General features: G+C 34.3%; 2 protein-coding genes across 5 annotated transcripts; both read left to right on the top strand.

Moving 5' to 3' along the window:
* Nucleotides 1-4312: 4312 nt before the first annotated feature.
* LOC105327452 (leucine-rich repeat-containing protein 74A) lies at nucleotides 4313-16359 on the top strand. Of its 4 annotated transcripts, XM_066065822.1 has the most exons (14): nucleotides 4564-4844; nucleotides 5411-5518; nucleotides 6691-6778; nucleotides 7061-7236; nucleotides 8160-8267; nucleotides 11112-11205; nucleotides 11896-11945; nucleotides 12029-12110; nucleotides 13130-13215; nucleotides 13608-13802; nucleotides 14449-14544; nucleotides 14805-15065; nucleotides 15705-15790; nucleotides 15881-16359. In XM_066065822.1, the coding sequence occupies exons 2-14, from the start codon at nucleotides 5516-5518 to the stop codon at nucleotides 15966-15968; spliced, it is 1413 nt and encodes a 470-aa protein (XP_065921894.1). In that variant the 5' UTR covers nucleotides 4564-4844; nucleotides 5411-5515; the 3' UTR covers nucleotides 15969-16359. The 4 variants fall into 4 exon arrangements, with proteins under 4 accessions (XP_034311597.1, XP_065921894.1, XP_034311596.1 ...); XM_034455706.2 differs by lacking the exons at nucleotides 4564-4844; nucleotides 5411-5518 and adding an exon at nucleotides 4313-4468; XM_034455705.2 differs by lacking the exon at nucleotides 5411-5518.
* Nucleotides 16360-18277: 1918 nt separating this feature from the next.
* Nucleotides 18278-20680, top strand: LOC105327450 (growth arrest and DNA damage-inducible protein GADD45 beta). Its single transcript, XM_011427939.4, has 6 exons — nucleotides 18278-18640; nucleotides 18999-19097; nucleotides 19297-19417; nucleotides 19565-19660; nucleotides 19883-20016; nucleotides 20180-20680. Exons 1-5 carry the CDS (start codon nucleotides 18564-18566, stop codon nucleotides 19973-19975), a joined length of 486 nt encoding a protein of 161 aa, XP_011426241.2. The 5' UTR covers nucleotides 18278-18563; the 3' UTR covers nucleotides 19976-20016; nucleotides 20180-20680.
* Nucleotides 20681-21471: the final 791 nt, after the last annotated feature.

Here is a 21471-nt window from a genome sequence, read left to right as displayed (position 1 = left end):
ATTTCCACTTTTGTATAATGCTTATTGTGAATCAAAACAGTTGTTTCAACAAAATACCCCCTCTTAGTATGGCTCAATTCAATTTTTAACTAACAGCATTGATGGCACAAACAATTTACTGTCGGTAACAATACAAAAATTCAAAAGAGCACTTAGAGACTATCTCTTTAAATATTATATTAAAGAATGGATTTCTAAATTCACTATACATGCTGACAAAAAACTAAGTTGCTACAGCAATTTTAAGCAAAATTTTGGCCAAGAGAACTACCTAAGATTACTTAAAAATTTTGAGCAGAGGAGAATTTTAACTCGTTTTCGCTCATAGACTTAATATTGAAAGAGGACGATATCAAGGCATTCCACGACAAGAAAGATACTGTAATAGATGTAATGTCAAATCAGTGGATGATGAAAAACATAGTTTATTCTCATGTGATCATAATAAGGCATTAAGAGATACTCTGTACAAATTAGCTAATGACTCTCGTAAAAATTTTCAATATATGGACAATAATCAGAAATTTTACTGGCTTATGACAACTGAAGATTTACAAGTACTTGTACAACTCAGTGAAATGATTCTTAAAGGTGGAATATAATGGTTATAGTTATATATACAGATATATTATGCAGTGTATTTACTTTGGTTGGGGGGGGGGGTTATGTTATGTATAAGCATATTGGCTTGAACACTTTGAGTACAAGAAGACCAGTCTAATCAACTGTGCAGGCACCGTCCCTTGGTACTCTCTGTTTTCAGGCCACTTTGTTTCTGTATAGCTGTTGTATTCACTGATGTGTAAATCCCATACATATATTTCATTGTATTAATGAAACATTTTGCATATTGTTGCCTGGACATTGTGAGCAGTATTTCATTCATTATTTGTTATAATCATGATATTATTATTTTTTTTTTTTAAAATGTATATGCCCCCTGAGGGCCCTTGATTGGTGAATAAATAAATAAATAAATAAATATATATTAGTTAAATAAGTATTTTTTTTCCTTTCACTCTTGAACATGCATTGCTCCATAAAATAATTTCTGTAAGGGTGGGGGGGGGGGTGTAAGGAAACCCCAAACACCCTCTAGATCAGTGCATGTTGTTAATTAATAGAGTTAATTTATTCCAACTGTTTTGCAAAAGTACATGTACAATTTATATTTTTCAGAAATGAGATTTCAAATTGGTTTTACCAACTTCATATTGAGGCATCTCGAGTATCAGTTTTCTTCAACCTGCACATCTCAATATGTTTGGCAAAAGATATGGATCAATGAACATATTAGAGGGAAAAGCACTGGGAGACCGACCACTGAAAAAAAAATCACACAACCTCTAATTGACCTTGATGAAAAAGATAAATATTTAGACCGCAATATTTCTAATACAATTGATAGTACTTGCAGAAGTAACCTCAATAAGACTGATACTGTTTCAAATGATGACCCTGGACTTAGCACTTACATCCATGAAGATAATGGAGAATCCCTATCTGGTTGTTCAAAAGAAGTCATTCCAGGTAAAGGTATGCCACCTGAGCCGCCGGTCGATTGCTGCATGAGTGGATGTGCAAACTGTGTATGGATCATGTATGCAAACGAACTGAAAAAGTATTATGAAAAAGACGGTAATGAACGTGCCAAAAGAGAAATAGATAAGATCGATAACCCATCACTCAAAATGTTCCTCAAACTTGAACTTGGTCTTTTATAGCACTAACAGTTTTATTTAGCCATGGATATTTACAAATTATTTTATGTTCAGTTTTGTTACAGTTTTATAACATTACACAAAAAAAAACCACAAAACAAACTTGATACGCATGTACATGTAGTTTGACTGTGTTTTAAATAGTTTGGATTATAAAGAGACTTTGTATTGGTTTACCTCATATGCTGTGATAACATTGTGTTCCATGAATGCTTAGTTTCATTTCATTTTTATTTTTTTAATTTTCGTCTTAAAATGTGTTTTAAATATAGTTATTTATCTCATTTTTCTCATTATCATTAAAAAAAAATATAACTTATACATGCCCCAGGAATGTCCTTTACCTCATTCAGAAACATGTATTGTGTTGATATTTCTTAATCAAATGAAACACTGTGGAATCTTTTGATATTGTTGGATTGATTGTTAATTTTTACAATTTCATGGGGAGGTTATTTTATAGATTTCATAGAAAAAGTGAGCATAAACCATGTTAACATTTTATTTTTTGACTTAAATTCATATGTAAGGGATAAACCCATAAAATCCAAGAAAATAAACCCCCTACAAACTATAATGGTTCCACAGAACTGTTTGAATTGTTTAAAAGAGGAAAATATGTTGATATACTAAAGTAATTTATAGCATTTTAATCATTTATTCTGATTTTAAGTATGTCCTCTTTATGGTTAATGTATTGTATCTCATTTAAGGTATTAAGGAATGTTATGTTTTATTGATATTACATACAATTTACTGTGATTTTCTGTCATGATATGGATGCATAACATGTTAAATGTGTAAAGACAATTGTTCTAGTCCACATGTTGTATTGTTCATATTTTTAAAGAAAATGATTCATTGAATTTTCATAGTTTTTGTGTCCGTGGTTTTTTTTCAAAACATGAAAATGATTCAGCGTTGTTACTGGCTATTTGAACAGAATCATGAAATTATGAATAAGGGCGAAATAAAAAAGAAAAAGAAAAGAAAAAACCTTTTTAAAAGACATTGAGGGTTACTGCTTGGTGAAACAAAATAGGTTATAGGTCATTTTTGTCATTGCTCAATTGAATAATTGAATGATATTAATTAAACTTGAATCCAACCAATCTTTATAACTAGTATTCACAAAAAAAATGTACCATGAGTCAAATGATACATGAATTACAGAAACATGTGTAATATTATCAAACATCGAACGTGCCCAAGATGGTCTATAATTTAAATTCAGAAAAAAAACCATAAAATTGTTGCACATCGTGACCTTCACAAGCTGACAACACAATATTGGAATATCTCCGTTAATCTGTTTGGTGGTGCATTTTCTTTCGAAATTAGTATGTCTTGCATGTATGATATTTCGCATTCCATTGGAATACAGCTGAGTCTGTTAAAGGGTCGTGGATTCAAACTTGACATTTTAATTTACTTTCTCAATAGTTTTATAAATGTAATATAAGTTCTAAATCAGAGGCAAGACTTGTACTTTTATCAAATAAATACATAAACATATTTCATTCTCCCTTTAGTTTATTCACAGATATTTGATTGGTAAATTTTATCATAGAATATTTAAGTAATAATATTATAATCCGAGAAGCATGCGTTTCATCTTTTTTTTTGATTTTGGAAAAGACAGTTTGCCGTGCTATGATTGTTCCTTAGCATATGGTTGAATGTAGTGTTTCAAAAGAACAATTGTTTCAGTACGAAATGATAAGGGAATTACGGATGTAAGCAAAGAAAGCCGAGACATTTTTACTATATAACTTTCCGAATTTGTTTCCCTTGATTGTAAGTTGATCATTTCGAGAGAAGCACTTACTAATTAACGGCTTGATTTCAAAAAGACGTGTCTTCATACATGTATATATAGGAATCGTATACGATTATATTTACAAAGAGAGAATTGAGCAAAACGATAACAGCATGCGCAACCCCCCCCCCCCCCCCCCCCCCCCCGAAAAAAAAACCCCTCCCCACAAAAAAAACAAAACAATAAGCCCATATCTTAATTCATTAAACTCAACACTCAGCATTGCTTAGAACAACCTGCAATGAATGATGATTTGAAAAGCAACAATTTTTACTCCCGAATATTTATAACCGTCTCAAAATACATCCGTATATCTGATAATGATGTTATGCTAATTACAGTTTTAAATAGTAATACACATACAAGTCTTTTTCCTAATTTAAAAGCCGTGCTTATTTTTTTTCTCACAGAGTCTGCTACCGCATTTGTTAAGACAAGATTGTTCCTAAGCACAAAGCATTGGTTTAAAATGCTCCTTTGTTACTATCTGCCGATCTGTCCGCTCCGCATCCAAAACAATCATTAATTTAAACTTCAGTCAAATTCAAATGCAGATGGCCCCCAGTGGGTGATTTTAAAAATAAAGTTTGAAGATATTTTTTTACTTAACATTTGCCACGCTTTCAGTTCCTATAACACCACACAAGAACAACTTTGAATACGTTACGTAACCAAATTAATTTTAACTGAAATATGCGCGCAATGTTCCTTCTGAAAAATATGTATTTATTGAATATTTTTAACAAATACCCTTACGTACCCTCATTAAATGAATTACGCTAGAGATATCCGCATAATTGCAAGGCAAATAAGTTAATAAAAATGGAGTTGCAACAATTTTGATGAGAGGGACAGGAGTCGGAGGAATATTGTTTTTCTTATGAAGTGGGTCAAAGGTGAGGAGTGGATTAACGAAACAATGGAAGAGGTAAGGCTTAATCTGAAATTAAAGACCAATCTGATTGAAAGTACTTTCCGTTAATCCCATATCTCAATACACTATAAATCACAGTATAATTTACCGGAGCGTTCAGTTTGTTCCGGCGCCCGATTCCTGGCCAGGGAAATGTCTAAAACTTTCTTTGTGGAATATTATGATAATATTTACCCGGAAATCAGGCAAATTGACATGTAACTAATGAGGGAGGAGAGAGTGCTAGTGTAATATTTGTTCGCCCACCATTCACTTTGTCAGGAGTATTATGGAAACAAATATTCCGTAAATCAAAATGGCCAGCGTAAAAGCGGAATATATCGGAACAACTACTGCCCGTTTTACCCCAGATAAAAAGGCGATCTCAAAGGTATGTGAGGCAGTTTCAAAACGTATCAACAAAAGTAATACTGAGAAAATCTCAATTTAGAATCCAAATCCACATTACTTTTCACTGTGTCTTGTTAGTTTAAAAAGTATATGTAATTTGATTACTTATTCGCATGCATAATTCATCGCAAAGAAAAGAAAAAAAGAACCAAAACCAAATTAATTTGGTAATCATTTAGCTAAGGTATTTTTAAAAAATGTGTAAATCTCAGTTCGTTTGTATTTATGGCCTCACATGACGTACACAACAATGATAACTTGTGAGCACAATTCATTGATTATAAAAGACTGTACCCAAATCCTAGCTAAATACCGGTATTATGTAAACCATGCACAAAACCATATACATTGACATAAACTAAAAACCAGGTAGCAAGACCCCAGAAAAACCATAATTAAATCTTGACCACAAACACAGCACTACAGAACTACACAGATATACTTATGTGTATACATGTACAACAGTTGCCCCAAATAGTGGTATACATGTAGTTTGGAAACACATGACAAAATCAAGGCAGATGAGACTTTATCCTTTTTTCATAGGAAACAAATGGAGCTTACTGCACTATAACCGACGTCTGTTTGGATCAGTTCAGATGGTGGGAGTCTAACTAGTGGGTCTATTTGAGGATAAGTACGGACAGGGGAATGGTACGTTTGGATCTCTGTGTAGATTACAATGGAGGGGGGGGGGGGTGTCAGTCTATAGTACGGAGAGATGTGGGGGGGGGGTCCAAATTCATGGACCAGAAGGGACGCAGAGAGGTTAGGGTGGGTTTTTGTATTACTACAAAGTTGGGGAGAGAGGTTAGGTGGGTGGGTGGGGGGGGGGGGGGTGTGGCTGTGTCCTTGGCTCAAAGGGGACGGAGACAGAATGTGGGTCTCTATTTCTGAATCAACACAGACTCGGACCGTTATGTCGTGGCGTCTGTCAAGCCACATAACGTCACCTAAAGTCATCCACTATATAACAAATCCGATTATCATCATGTAATGGCCGAGAATTCCATGTTCCCACCAGCTTAGTGCCATAAACTGACTCTTGATAACGCCATTTTAACAATGGGTAATTTAACCTGAAGAAAAAATCATGTAACGTCCTTATCGGTATAAAACGTTATTGACCAGATATCCTTAATCTCCATATTTCCGTTTACTCGCAATACCGTAACAGAAACGATTTAAACACAATTCAAATGAAAATTTAATGTTCGTATCAACAAAGGTCAAAGTTTGTGTATTTAAATTCAGTCCCAAAAATATCGACTAATTCCCAACATAACATTAATGCATGTACCAAAGTTCCAAAGCAGAGCTTAAGAAAATACAAGTGTTTGATTAATAAACACTTCCCCTCCCCTTCCATTACAAGATGACGATTCTTTGCTTTTGTCAGTATCCATTCTGTGAATTAAATAACTCCTCTAGCAGAGTTTACATCATTGTCCCCCAAGCTTTAGCAAGGAGTTTGTATTCTTATTTATCAGAAAGAGTGAAAACTCTGACACCGCAGATACAATTATGACTTAATAAAGGGCATCATTGGAGGGCCCTCAGAAACAGATTAATAACTAGAGGAAGTCGGACTGGATTAGCGGGTCAGAGCTGACATGGATGCCATCGACTACACGGACGATTATCTCCTGACCCGCTTCTTGTCCTTTGTAAATGTCCGCTCCAGTACCAGGGACTCCCTACTGTCCCTACCCCTCAGCAAGTGTGAGGTAGACGCCCAGTCCCGGCCCCTGTCGCACCTGTGTTTGCACCTGTCTCTCGGATTAGACGGTTTTTACCTTATTTTTTAATCAATCTTCTTATTATAGGTGTTCACCAGAGATTCAGCCCGTGCTACACCGGTAAAAGGTAAAGCTGACATTGAGGATGACCAGGAAACGGTTTTAGATATAACAGGTAAATCTAAGCTTACATGCAAAAGCGAATAGGTGAATAAAAAGAAGATGCGTAAATAACATAATGAACAAATAAACCATAACTAATTTGAAAAGTTTGCTACACTGCTTTTAATTTCTTATTAAGTGGTACGTCTATCGTGAACAAGAAAAGGAAATTTAATAAGATCGATAAGTTAACAAATATACAGTTATTACTTGTAGGAATATACAAATGTATATTGCAACTTGTATTCATATGCATGTACAAATAAGGTAAATCGCCAGAATACGTTTCCAACAGCTCCCCACGTTCCTTACGATGACACGGGGAGAAGAACGTATGAGAAAATCTGCCAGAAACTGGACGTGGTTCCCTCCTCCAAGATCTTGCGGAAGTTGGCGGAGTCCCCCAGCATCGACATCAGACACTACGGACTGGGCCCCAAAGGAACCATGGCAGTGTCCGTGGCCCTAGTAGTAAGTACACGCTCATCCACTTGCGGTGTTCTTCGGAGTCTGAACTGAATATCAGTAGTATTCAATAATAAATTGAAATTCTTTCTTTGGTAGTTCATTTGGAACATTGTATGCATTCATTAAATAAAACCAACTCGCCGGTTATGTGATTATTTTGCAGTAATACTAAATAAATGTAAGTACTGTCTACAATGACAAAAAAGTCCAGCGTTTGATCGATTATAAAATAATCCGTCCACTCATAGTCAACTTAAACAGTATAAAAGAAAACACAACAGTTAACAGTTAATGTAAAAATAAGTCATAATTAATATGAATAAACATGTAACTTAATAAACTGGACACTGCTTAATATATAATTATTATGTTGTTTAAAACAATACATATAAGAAGAGAAAGAGTACAAAAAGCTAACAGGTGACAAAACAAAATCGTCTTCCAACCGTAAAATCCATCCCACCTGTTGTTACATAACATGATATCTATTATGTATCCGTGCCCTTGATAAAGTATTAAATTTCAATTACCGGGTAGCAATAGTTTAGGAAATAATAAAATATTTTGATTATTTTCACATAACATATACTTGAAAAGTAATGTGAATATTTAAAAAGGTGTGAGACATTGAACTTGTTTTAATTTGATTTTCGAATAGACCTGACAATTGCTACGTACGGATATATATGAATAAACAATATTAAAAAATACGTTTTAAGTGTGTGACACTGATATGGAAAGTAAAAAAAGTATGCATTTTAATATATTTTGTTATTTTATTACATTGAACTCAACACAACCGCTTTGAATGACTGTCGACAATGAACACATTAAGATTTAACTTTTAAGCTTTGAACATAAATGACCTCGCACAGGTCAGTCAAATATTCTGTTACCAGTAATGACGACTTACACTTTATTCACAGATTAACTCAACAGTAACCACACTTAATATCAGCGGCAATAATATCGACAAAACAGGGATCTTGTATATACAGAGGATGATGGAGGAAAACATCACGATCACAGATCTAGTAAGTCAACACTCGATATAAAACATTACAATCATAGATCTAGTAAGTCCACACTAGATAGAGAATATTACAATCATAGATCTAGTAAGTCGACACTAGATAGAGAATATTACAATCACAGATCTAGTAAGTCAACACTAGATAGAGAACATTGCAATCATAGATCTAGTAAGTCAACACTAGATAGAGAACATTACAATCATAGATCTAGTAAGTCAACACTGGATAGATATAATTACAATCATAGATCTAGTAAGTCAACACTAGATAGAGAATATTACAATCATAGATCTAGTAAGTCAACACTAGATAGAGAATATTACAATCACAGATCTAGTAAGTCGACACTAGATAGAGAACATTACAATCGTAGATCTAGTAAGTCGACACTAGATAGAGAACATTGCAATCATAGATCTAGTAAGTCGACACTAGATAGAGAATATTACAATCATAGATCTAGTAAGTCGACACTAGATAGAGAATATTACAATCACAGATCTAGTAAGTCAACACTAGATAGAGAACATTGCAATCATAGATCTAGTAAGTCAACACTAGATAGAGAACATTACAATCATAGATCTAGTAAGTCAACACTGGATAGATATAATTACAATCATAGATCTAGTAAGTCAACACTAGATAGAGAACATTACAATCGTAGATCTAGTAAGTCGACACTAGATAGAGAACATTGCAATCATAGATCTAGTAAGTCGACACTTGATAGAGAATATTACAATCATAGATCTAGTAAGTCAACACTGGATAGAGAACATTAAAATCATAGATCTAGTAAGTCAACACTCGATATAGAACATTACAATCATAGATCTAGTAAGTCAACACTAGATAGAGAATATTACAATCATAGATCTAGTAAGTCGACACTAGATAGAGAATATTACAATCATAGATCTAGTAAGTCAACACTAGATAGAGAACATTACAATCATAGATCTAGTAAGTCAATACTAGATGGAACATTACAATCATAGATCTAGTAAGTCAACACTAGATAGAGAACATTACAATCATAGATCTAGTAAGTCAACACTGGATAGAGAGCATAACAATCATAGATCTAGTAGGTCAACACTAGATAGAGAACATTGCAATCATAGATCTAGTAAGTCAACACTAGATAGAGAATATTACAATCATAGATCTAGTAAGTCAACACTAGATAGAGAATATTACAATCATAGATCTAGTAAGTCGACACTAGATAGAGAATATTACAATCACAGATCTAGTAAGTCGACACTAGATAGAGAATATTACAATCACAGATCTAGTAAGTCAACACTAGATAGAGAACATTGCAATCATAGATCTAGTAAGTCAACACTAGATAGAGAACATTACAATCATAGATCTAGTAAGTCAACACTGGATAGATATAATTACAATCACAGATCTAGTAAGTCAACACTAGATAGAGAATATTACAATCATAGATCTAGTAAGTCAACACTAGATAGAGAATATTACAATCATAGATCTAGTAAGTCGACACTAGATAGAGAATATTACAATCATAGATCTAGTAAGTCGACACTAGATAGAGAATATTACAATCACAGATCTAGTAAGTCGACACTAGATAGAGAATATTACAATCACAGATCTAGTAAGTCAACACTAGATAGAGAACATTACAATCATAGATCTAGTAAGTCAACACTAGATAGAGAACATTACAATCGTAGATCTAGTAAGTCAACACTAGATAGAGAACATTACAATCGTAGATCTAGTAAGTCGACACTAGATAGAGAACATTGCAATCATAGATCTAGTAAGTCGACACTTGATAGAGAATATTACAATCATAGATCTAGTAAGTCAACACTGGATAGAGAACATTAAAATCATAGATCTAGTAAGTCAACACTCGATATAGAACATTACAATCATAGATCTAGTAAGTCAACACTAGATAGAGAATATTACAATCATAGATCTAGTAAGTCGACACTAGATAGAGAATATTACAATCATAGATCTAGTAAGTCAACACTAGATAGAGAACATTACAATCATAGATCTAGTAAGTCAATACTAGATGGAACATTACAATCATAGATCTAGTAAGTCAACACTAGATAGAGAACATTACAATCATAGATCTAGTAAGTCAACACTGGATAGAGAGCATAACAATCATAGATCTAGTAGGTCAACACTAGATAGAGAACATTGCAATCATAGATCTAGTAAGTCAACACTAGATAGAGAACATTACAATCGTAGATCTAGTAAGTCGACACTAGATAGAGAACATTACAATCGTAGATCTAGTAAGTCGACACTAGATAGAGAACATTACAATCGTAGATCTAGTAAGTCAACACTAGATAGAGAACATTACAATCGTAGATCTAGTAAGTCAACACTAGATAGAGAGCATTACAATCGTAGATCTAGTAAGTCAACACTAGATAGAGAACATTACAATCGTAGATCTAGTAAGTCAACACTAGATAGAGAACATTACAATCGTAGATCTAGAAAGTCAACACTAGATAGAGAGCATTACAATCGTAGATCTAGTAAGTCAACACTAGATAGAGAACATTACAATCGTAGATCTAGTTAGTCAACACTAGATAAAGAGCATTGCAATCTTAGATCTAGTATGTCCTGTTTCTGCCGGGATTTGAAGCCACGCCTAGCATTCAAGGCCAGGGCTAGAAAAGATTCCACACTGCTAACAATACAAAATGAACAATATATACTGCAGCTGTTAATAAGAGTATTGAATCACATATAGTACACCTGAACTGTCAGTGATTTTTACAGGAGATTAATGTCATGTTTCTTTAATTCTTTTATTAGGATGTTTCCGACAATCATTTAAAAACTTTCGGGGCCAAGGCAATTGGAATGATGCTTCAAGACAACAAAGGAATCAGAAGACTCAGCATTGCCGGTGATTTTCTTTTGATAGGATATATCACTCTTGATCTAATGCATTGTAGGATTAGGCTTGATTCGGATAAAGGGACTTTTCTCTCTCAATCCGTCCATGTTTAAATGTCAGTATATGTAATTGTAAGTTCGGGAGAGTAAATATTTTGAATGAGAATTGGGAGACTAAGTAACTTTAGGTCAATTTGTACAAGTGGGTTTAATGTGCAAACATTCTGAAGGTGAACTTCATTTTAAAGTAAACCCATTTAAAGGAATGACATTTGAAAAGTGTTAAGAATGCATAAAATCACTAGAGAGTAAATGAAAATGATAAAAATCGTCTTCGTTTTATATCAATTCGTTAAAATATTCTTACAGATATGTATAATTTACTCGCTAGATATTATAAAGCATATTCTTATGAAAATAAATAATATCAATGCTCTATTGATAAGAAAAGGATTCATTATATTTCTTGTGTAAATGTATCCTAGTCCCAAGAAGGCTATATTTAATTACTCTGGGACAAAAAGCTTTAAGAGGTGACCGTTCAACGAAATATTTTTGGTTAACAGGACCAGAATAAAGTTAGCCTATCAAATATGTATCGTAAAAACCAACAGTAGACATCCATGGAAACAGCACTCAGTTTCTCTTTACAGTCTATATCAATTATTTTTCTAATATAGATATTGAAATATGTTTGTAGGAAACGAATTTACCGATCTCGACGCAACATTTCTAACAAAAGAAATAGAAGTAAGTATGAATGAAATACAGAAGAAAGAAAAGTTTTCGTTAAGTTAATAGCATGTTAATTATTGCTTACTCGTATCAAACAGATCCATCCTACATTGGACTACCTAGACATCAGTCGGAATGGCTTCGGAGATATAGCTGCACCGTTCTTTGAAAAAATGATATGTAAGTTACCTTTTGTATTATGGAGTTTCCAAAGCCAGTGATTTTCATGTACACTGAAGACAAATTAACAAATATTTTGAATACATGATAAAGTGCAAACCTCGGTAGTACATTTTTTTTAGAATCACAACTGTATGCATTAAAAAGTCTGCGCGGTCAATCAATAGATATACATGTTCGGAGTAAGGAGGCTGGATGGTCAAATCTATAAACAGTTATTTAGTAAAGAAAAACCCCTTATGTCTTACCTTTTGAATAATTGCATTTCCTATAAAAAAAATAGAACTCATCTTCTAATGAAAATCATAACACTCTAAAACTGGCCACGGCCATTAAGCCCTCTTGAATTCACAAAGACTATTCTTACATAAACATATTGATTATATTCAATGCAAATAATGCTTTTCGCTGTGTATTTGAATACAACCTTCTTTGTATAGTTATTTTTTACTAAGAGATACATACCCATGCATTTATAAAGAAATTTATTTTGAATTTTGACATTAAACAAGTCGTTTACGAAAAGAAAAACGTCTAGAAAATCTCATGAAAAAGGGCATTCTTGTATGAATCGTTTGAAAATCCATTGATACATGTATTATAATATTTTGTGTCAAGACCGGGCAATACACTTGACAATTAAATAATCTTTTTCATTCAAGGAACAAGGAATCATTTTTTGAGTATTATGAGGTGATCAAATACGGTTGGGAGTGATCAATTCCAACAAAGCCCGATAGATTTGATCACACCCGACAGTATTTGATAGCCTTATAAAATTCAAAGAATGATTCCTCATTACTTATATATAATTGTAAACAATTGTACGATTAATTGTTGAAATAATCATTGATGAACTGTATTGGACTATATATTACAAAATCGATTCGTAGTGTTATCTCAGGCGAAGACGCTTGAACATGTAAATATGATGATTAAATGTGCTAACAAGGACGTAAAACATCAATCAATGAATGATGGATTTGTTCTACATGTATATGTGTTGGGTTTTTTTTCAGCTGAAAACAACAATATGACGGAGCTTAACATAAGCTGGAACCAATTCAGAGTACCGGGGGCGAAATGTTTGGCGAGAGGGTTAAAGGTAAACATATATATATATATATACATGTAGTATTTAATTAATATGAAGTAAATCGATATTAAAGTAATATTGTATTACCGTTTATAAATGAAAGTTGCATTACTACCTTTTCGTCACATAAGTTAAATCTATGATTTATAATTTTGTAAAATTTATTCGCTTTTGAAAAATTTTTGCGAGAATCTCATCAACGCGAAAATTTTCCGCCAAATGCATTGATCTATGAATATCTTTTGCTGTGTTTTTCTTTCGATGAAAAAAGTTCAGTCGGAAAAATAAATGGCTGAAACGGATTATCATCTTAATTAATCGCGAAATGAAGTCGTCGCGAACAAAATATGATTTTCATTATACAGTGCAGTTTCTGTTTTAAAATATCATTTCGATTGTAGGACAACATGAAACTGAAGCTAGTGAACGCCTCTTGGAATGGAATCGACGACGAGGGGGCGCTGGCGTTCTCCGACTGTCTGAGTAACAACGCCGTCCTAACGGAACTAGATATCTCCTGCTCGCGCATCGGGGACAAAGGTTACGCACAAGTCATGAGGGCCTTCAAAAAGAACGAGGACCTTGAGGTCCTACGGGTGGGTAGAAGGTTTTTTGTTCCTGTCTACCGTACATGTAACTGCTCATAGTAGCCCACTCTAGTTGGTTTTTTTTTAATTTATGTAAAGAGGTCCCAAAACAATACAATAGCAGGTACCCAGAGACAACTTCTATAATAACCGCTTGAACTGAAAAGAAAAGTTTAAAAATAATGAGATACTTGTAACATATACAAAGTGGCCAGAAATGTTCTGCTGAATGAAATGCGACAACGCAAACAGTGTCAGCGAAAACAAACATTTATTTTCTTTAGTTTACCGGTATTTCATAGACACAAAAAGATCTAGTTGATTTTTGTACACCATTGAAAATTTATATATTAATACTGTCATATGATCTGTTGACCTTACATGTTGTATATACATTATTTACTCGTACTTGTATCAGGAGAGGGCGGTCTAAGTTTTAGTACTTGTGCCCAACCCCAGTTGTAATTTTGTACAATAAAAATATGTTCAAATCAATGAGACAGAATGCTAAAAAATAGTGCATGAAAATGTTACGATATTTGCAATCTATGCTTAAATTAAAATTTTCATGTATTTTTAAATCTGAGGTTTTGGCACATATTTTTAAGTGCAGTTACATTTCAGTGACGTTGATAAACATTTTCTCTAATTCTAGATTGGCAAGAACAACATCAAAGAGGAAACTGTGAAGTTGTCAATAGATCTACTTAAAGAAATTACCACATTAAAACTAGTACTTTTAGATTTATCAGTAAGTATTCCCACGTGTCATTTTATAGCTGTTAAAAAAAATTCAAAGACCTTGTCATATTAATTAATTGATTTTTTTTAACCCCTAAAAAAGGTCCATTTATAATATCATTACAACGTTAAGTTAAACTGGATTTTTTGAAGTGCTTAAAAATATGTATCAATGTTAAATCTTTTTTGGTTTTTTTCTCGCATCATGGTTCACGTCTTAACCAATCATTAACTTAAAGGTATTTATGACTTGCCCGTCTGATTTTCCAGGACGTAATGTTAGGTGCTTCCGTCGTCAAGGAACTGGAGAGCCTGGAGGAGGTTCACCCTAACTTAGAAGTTGTTCACGGATACACGGACTCCTACGGGAAAAGAAAGATGGCCGGCTTCGCTGATTTGGGCGAGGAAGCTCTCTGGATTATTAAGGAGTTCATTGAAGAGAAGGATCTAACCGTGGCCAAGCTGTTCGCGGAGTTTGATGAGGACGGAAGTAACAGTGTGGATTACGATGAATTCAGACAGGGAATCAAGGTACGAGTTAACGAATTCAGACAGGGAATCAAGGTACGAGTAAACAATGTGAAACCATCCGACGGGTGGTGTACCATGTACCTAAGGTTTCCGCAGAAGGTGTTATAAAATCCGATTTTTCGGTCCAAAAGTGTCACTTGCTTTTGTGTGTCGGAAATTGCAAGGTTTTTAAAATCTATATGTGGTTAAAATATCAATTGTTATTTATCGTTTTTTGTCACTGGATGTTCTTTCTCGGGTACTCTATTGCATCCTCGCGGGCCTTTCCGTCAGGCTCAGAATAACACTGTGGTCCGAATCTGCCGGAAAGGCCCGAGAAGTTGCGATTTAAAATTTGAAAGTGTACTGTGTGGTAAACGGTAGACGACTCTTAAAAAATATAATTTATCTAATTGATATTTTTAAAGTGGGCTCAATAGTCGGGGCCATTTTTAGACTATTTTTTTTACTTTAAAAGAAGAGCTCACTCTGTATAAAGATATTAATAGGATAATTATCAAATGTTTAAGCTTAAATATTTTTTTTTCTTTATTATACATTATTTTACCGCAAAAAATATCGTATGTTTAAAGTTTAAAACAATTATGATGGTTAATTTGTTGAGTATTTAATCTCCTTAATGATATTTTTTAATTTCAGCAAGCAAAGATTCCACTGTCATCGAGTCAAGTGGACGCGCTGATCAACTTCATTGACATGGACGGTGACGGAGATATAGATTTCAGGTAAGTAACTTCCTCAAAATGGAAAATAATTTCTCCTTTTTAGTTTCTTGTAATGTGTTTCAACAAAACGTTTGTTTTATTATTTGACAGTGAATTAGTTTTAAAAATGAAAGAAATCACTAAGAAACGGAAAGAAGAAGATGAGCAACGGGCAGCCGAAGCACGGAAACGCAGGTAGAACCCCGAGGGATTCCGTGACGAACCCCAAGGGATTCCGTGAACCGGATGTGAATGGCGTGGGAGATGACGGACGCTAGATTTCTTGCCAAATGTTCTAGTAGTCATCACACAGTTGTATAGTTAGTGTTCCGTCACACTAGCTGTATCATCCAATTACAGATGACACAATGTCAGATGGGGATATCATTTGTGAAAGTCATGACTATTACTATATACAATGCAGTCTCGTACACCTACATTATAACTGCTATTGAAAGGCGATTTTCATTGAACGTGTTAATACTGTTTTAAATCAATTTTTAAAAAATGTATTAAAAGAAACCTTATATTTGTCCCTGTACCGTCAAATTCTTCTTGTTTTGAATACATTCTTATAAATTAAGTAATTCCTGTAGATGTATGTTATTCATTATTATGCATATTCACCATAAAATTGAATATGAATGCAGTCAGAATTGTGTTATCTAGTTTTATTGTGCAAGGGCGGAAAACTATAACGAATTTACTATTTCATGTCAGGGTAAAGAGGGATGACATAATGACCAGGCTTACTGATTATAAGGAACCTCACCCCCCCCCTCCCCCCCCCCCCAATCCCAAAATCCAGAATACGTCCTGGGTATCAGAACTAGCAGAGTGTTCAGGTATTCAAATTATGTCGCCATTGAAGCACAGGTTTTAGCTCTCTACTAATGCGAGTTCGACAATACACAGATAAACAATGTAACCATTTAAAACCACTCCAAGGCCAATTTCGATTGTGCAAAGCGTAATACAATATAGGAATTTAATCTAATAAGTCTAACGTTTGAGTGGTTTTTTGGCACGACGTCCGAGCCGAAGTCCGTCTTATCGGGGCTGCATGTGTGACATCGTTCAGACATTGCCTTTTTATATATTCCTAAAATTATTATCTGGAAATTATTGTCACTGTTAACTAACAACGTGAAATCCCAGTAATGATGATCAATGACAGGTGAACGCTTAAAAGAGTTCAATACCTGATACAACCAGGTAGTAAGGTTTTATATTTGTAAAGTATAAACATCCTTATGAATTCCCATCGTTTTCTCCACTCAGTTATTTGAAATGATTTATGAAACATTCCAAGGGTTGAAGGATTATCATCAATGACACGGGGAAGTAGATTATAAAATTTTGTAGAAAAAATGTATTTCCACTCTATCCGTATAAATAGTCGTTCCTCATTTTTTTTTTCAAAAATGGTATTTTACATTTTTTTTTTTACTAAAGAACAAAATATATTTCTTATTTTAATTTGCGGAACTCCTGTATAAGATTAAAATTTTTAAACATTTTCAAGATTAATGTGATTGGTTTTTAGTTTTAATTTGCATGCTTCAGAGAAGAGTAAAGCTTAATTTATGATCACAGAAAGATGTGAAAAAGGCATTGATATAAATAAACGTAAACTCCCATCTAGTTGGGTTTGTTCTGCATGCTGATTGTTGTAAAAATAAATAGTTGAAATAGTAAATGCTTGTGATCTCCATTCAGTATTTACTGCAGCCGCAAACCACAATGCAATGATTTTTTTTAAACAGAAACATCATATGGTAAGAGTGCTTTAGTTACATATAAGTCTTACGATGTATAAAATGTATTTCCTTTAACAATAGGCGTATATGACAAACTTGTCTATCTATCAGTGAGGTTAGTAAGGCCAGGGGGTGGGGGTGGGGGTGGGGGCCGAGGTGGTAAAGGCAATTAAACTACCTATATACTGCATATGTGTATTACCTGCGATGACTTATGAAAAAGTCAGTTTATTTATAATATTTTCCGTGCAATAAATCAACTTATAATTAGTCAGTTTAAAGATAATAAAATCAACTCAACTTCCATCTTCGATCGCTAGCCAAAGGTTTCTGATCCGCACCGCTCCTCGTGAGAGGCGGTATCAGAAAACCATGGCTAGCGGAGATGATCAAATACAAACTATCTTTCATCAATCAAAACATATTCCCAAATCCGATGTAGAGGGGGAAAACATCGGTATTTTTAAAGTCTACCCCACCCCTAAAAAGTAAACTAAAAAAAAAAAAGTGCGCAAAATTATGCATATAAATGTAACTGCAACTATTATAAGATATTGCAAGAGAATTTTTACAAATTTTTTATTGCCATCATCTGATTTATGAAGGGCCAGCCAGTCCCTTCAGTTTATGAATGACGAAATCCAATCGGGGAAATCCCCGTCTTAAAAAATCCAGAATTCTGTTACATCCGGCGATGGTGCAATACTCTGTAGACGTTCATATCTTAACCCGATCTTTTAAAATACAGCAAAAACTAAGTATAATAAACTTCAAAGACATGGATTAACAACTTTAATAAAAATATTTAATCGATTTAACCGGCCAACAGTGAGATTTCCACGTGTTTTTATTTACATTTGTTTACAATGACATCATTGGTAGCCATGATAATGAGGAAGTTGGCCTTTTAACCCGTGATATGGCCAATCAATGAACGAGAATCTGTGTTAGCCCCGCCTGAGTGTAGGTCAAAGTACAATTGCAAAGAATGTGCTGACACAAGATACACGTTGCGTAGAGAGAGAACGAAACGGATGTGTCGGCAGAGACAGAGATTGTGTGGTCTACAAAATATCTCCTTGGATACTATGACTTTTCCTGAAGACGACAGGTAAAGAATTCTTCTTAATTTTCATGTTGGAAGTATGCGGCATCGGTGCTAATATATATAAAACACTGCTGATATTCAATTAAGGTATACAACAGCTAGGGTTGTAAAAGTTTTACACATTTTGACGCAAACGGGAAATGGAAGATCCGCCTTGCCTGTTCTATTCGTATATTGTTCGTATACTCAAATATCACAAAATTTCATTGCCATTAGGATTATAAATAGCATGCATAAAAATTTGATGAACAATTAAAGGCAATGAATTTGGAGAAACCAAACCATTCGTATTAAAACCAAAGTTATTTATGTAGCAAGTATATACTACGTTCTGATCCATTTTAAATGTGCTTTGTTGCAGCATGGACATACACAAGACTTTTAGAGAAGTGATGCTGCAAGCGGCTGACAAAGGGAGAGTGACTGCAGGGCTGTACACCTGTGCCAGGGTGCTACAGATGTAAGTAATAACACCTGTACATGTAGACAATGTGTGTGAGGAGAGAGAGAGAGAGAGAGAGAGAGAGAGAGAGGGAGAGAGAGAGAGGATGATTCCTGTTGAGTAAACTTGTATTGGGCACAGTGTTCTGAAGCTATTATTTCTTGGACTTAAAAGTGTTAGTGCATGGACAATTTATAATTTTGTGTCTGTCTTTCAGGGCACCTGAGGGGGTGATGATGTGTGTGATGCCAGTAGAGACCGAGCATGATGACTTGGTTCACATGCAGCACGTGTTGATTGAGGCTCACTGCAGGGAACACAGGATAACACTTGTTAAAGTAAGCATGATTTTACCAACAAATACAAACAAATAATATATGTTAAGGTGATAAGTAACCATCGTGAGTTTCATAAGAAAAAATACTATTAGCCAATAAGCCTTGTTTTAAGTGGGAAGTTAATATTTTGACCTTTTTTGTGTGTAGGTTGATTGTACACTGAAGCTAGAGCAACTGTTGTTACTCCCAGTAAGTGCCCAGAGGAAACCCAAAGACAATGACCTCAGCTGTGTCATCGTGCAGGTAGGTCAAGGTCATTCAGAAACCCTATTCAACAAAGTGTGTGATGGAACAATTGGAGTGATGAAATATTACATGATAAACTAATTGACAATGCTGAAAAATCCTTTATAAATATTATCAATTGCAATGCATAACTGTAATTCTTTTAAATAAGCATGCTTAAATCTAAAAATATTAGAGTATTCTCAAGTACTTAGTACTTTTGACTCTGTCCTTTTGTAGATTGCCAAAGAAGGGAAAACCCAGCTGGAGAGGAAGTTCCTGAACAGGTGCTTGAAGCACCCTGACGATCTGGTCATCCAGATCCCGGCCTGATTTCCCCGATGACCGCAACCCCACGGACATGCAATACAAAAGTAAGCAAGCTCTTCATGGAGAATTTTCAATTTGTTAGAAAAAAAAATTAAAGATAAAATTAGATTATGGAATTCTGTTTTGCATGCCAAAGTTAATTTAAATTGTAAAGATTATTTGAATGAATTATAGTGAGTGTAAGCATGTCCTTTTGTGTTGTTTCAGAACATTGAGAGTAAAGGAAGCAGTTCCTGACCCTGAGGGCTGGCCCGGGGGTGGTTTGTTACTGATGTTGTCCATCTGCCTTAGTGTACCCAGCTGTAAAGAGCTACGCATCCAGACATTGGGGGAACAGCACAGGGGAGGGAGGTGTAACAGGTGCCCCCTCCCCTCCATCCTCAAACTCATGGCCCATATCATGACCCCACAATGCACCACTGTGGCGATGGAACGACAGATGTAACTAATATAAACCACTCCCATTCAAACTTTGATTTTTTCTGAAGTGTGTAGTTGACATGCATATTGGAAAAAGCATTAAAAAAATGACAAAAATGAGACACAGTGAAGAGAGAGTAGGTGAGGTGAGAAGAGGAGGACTAGAAAGTGGCGAGAAGAAAAATACCAAAAAATCCACAATTTGACTGTTTATATTTTATTTTCACTTGTGGAATTTTGATTTTAAGTGTAATTTTATGTACATAAATAAAACAGTGTAATATAAAACCTGTGTTATTTTTGTTATGTTAATGTGTAAAAATTCTGATTAGTTTTACAGTGGTGTGAAGTCCTACAGGAAATGATCCCCTCCCTTTAGGTAATTCCATTCTCATATAGAAACATAATTATATACGTGTATCGATAGATTGCTGAAATGCATATGATAAATTAAAAGGCTTGATAGTGAAAATATTAGTCATATACGAATGTACAAGTATGTGTATATCGCACATAATTTATATAGCCACAATATTCATTAGTCAATACTGAATATGCATCATAGTACATGTAGCATATAACTTTGATTGCATGTACTTTACCTAAGAACTTGACATACAGGCCATGACACAGGTATATGCAGTTTTACGATAGGTTAATTCAACATTTACACAATGAACCTGCTATATTAAATATACCGGTAACGTTCATGATGTACTGTATTTATAGGTAGGGTGTATATTTTTGTTATTAAGAAACAAATATGTATATGAACGTCAGGTGCCTCTCAGGAACGCAGAAAGATAAATGCATTTCTTACTTTAACTATGTGGAACAATGCATACAGCTAAACTAGCTGCATGCACATGAATTTCACGTGAAAAAGCATTCACATAAAATATTCAACAAGTTTCACGCCCATTTTTGTGTGCTATTTTATATTTACAGTTTAAGGACCCCTGACCTTCAGATTAAAGTAATGTAACCATCCATAAGTTTTCAATACGTTATATTTATCAAATTGAAACTTTTAAAAAAATCAAATCATGGATTCCCCCCCCTTTTTTTTTTTTACAAAG

Source organism: Magallana gigas, chromosome 7, assembly GCF_963853765.1.
Source record: "Magallana gigas chromosome 7, xbMagGiga1.1, whole genome shotgun sequence".
Classification (NCBI taxonomy): Eukaryota; Metazoa; Mollusca; class Bivalvia; order Ostreida; family Ostreidae; genus Magallana; species Magallana gigas.
The sequence above is the reverse complement of the archived record's forward strand: the minus strand, read 5'-3'. Positions and strand labels throughout refer to the sequence as shown.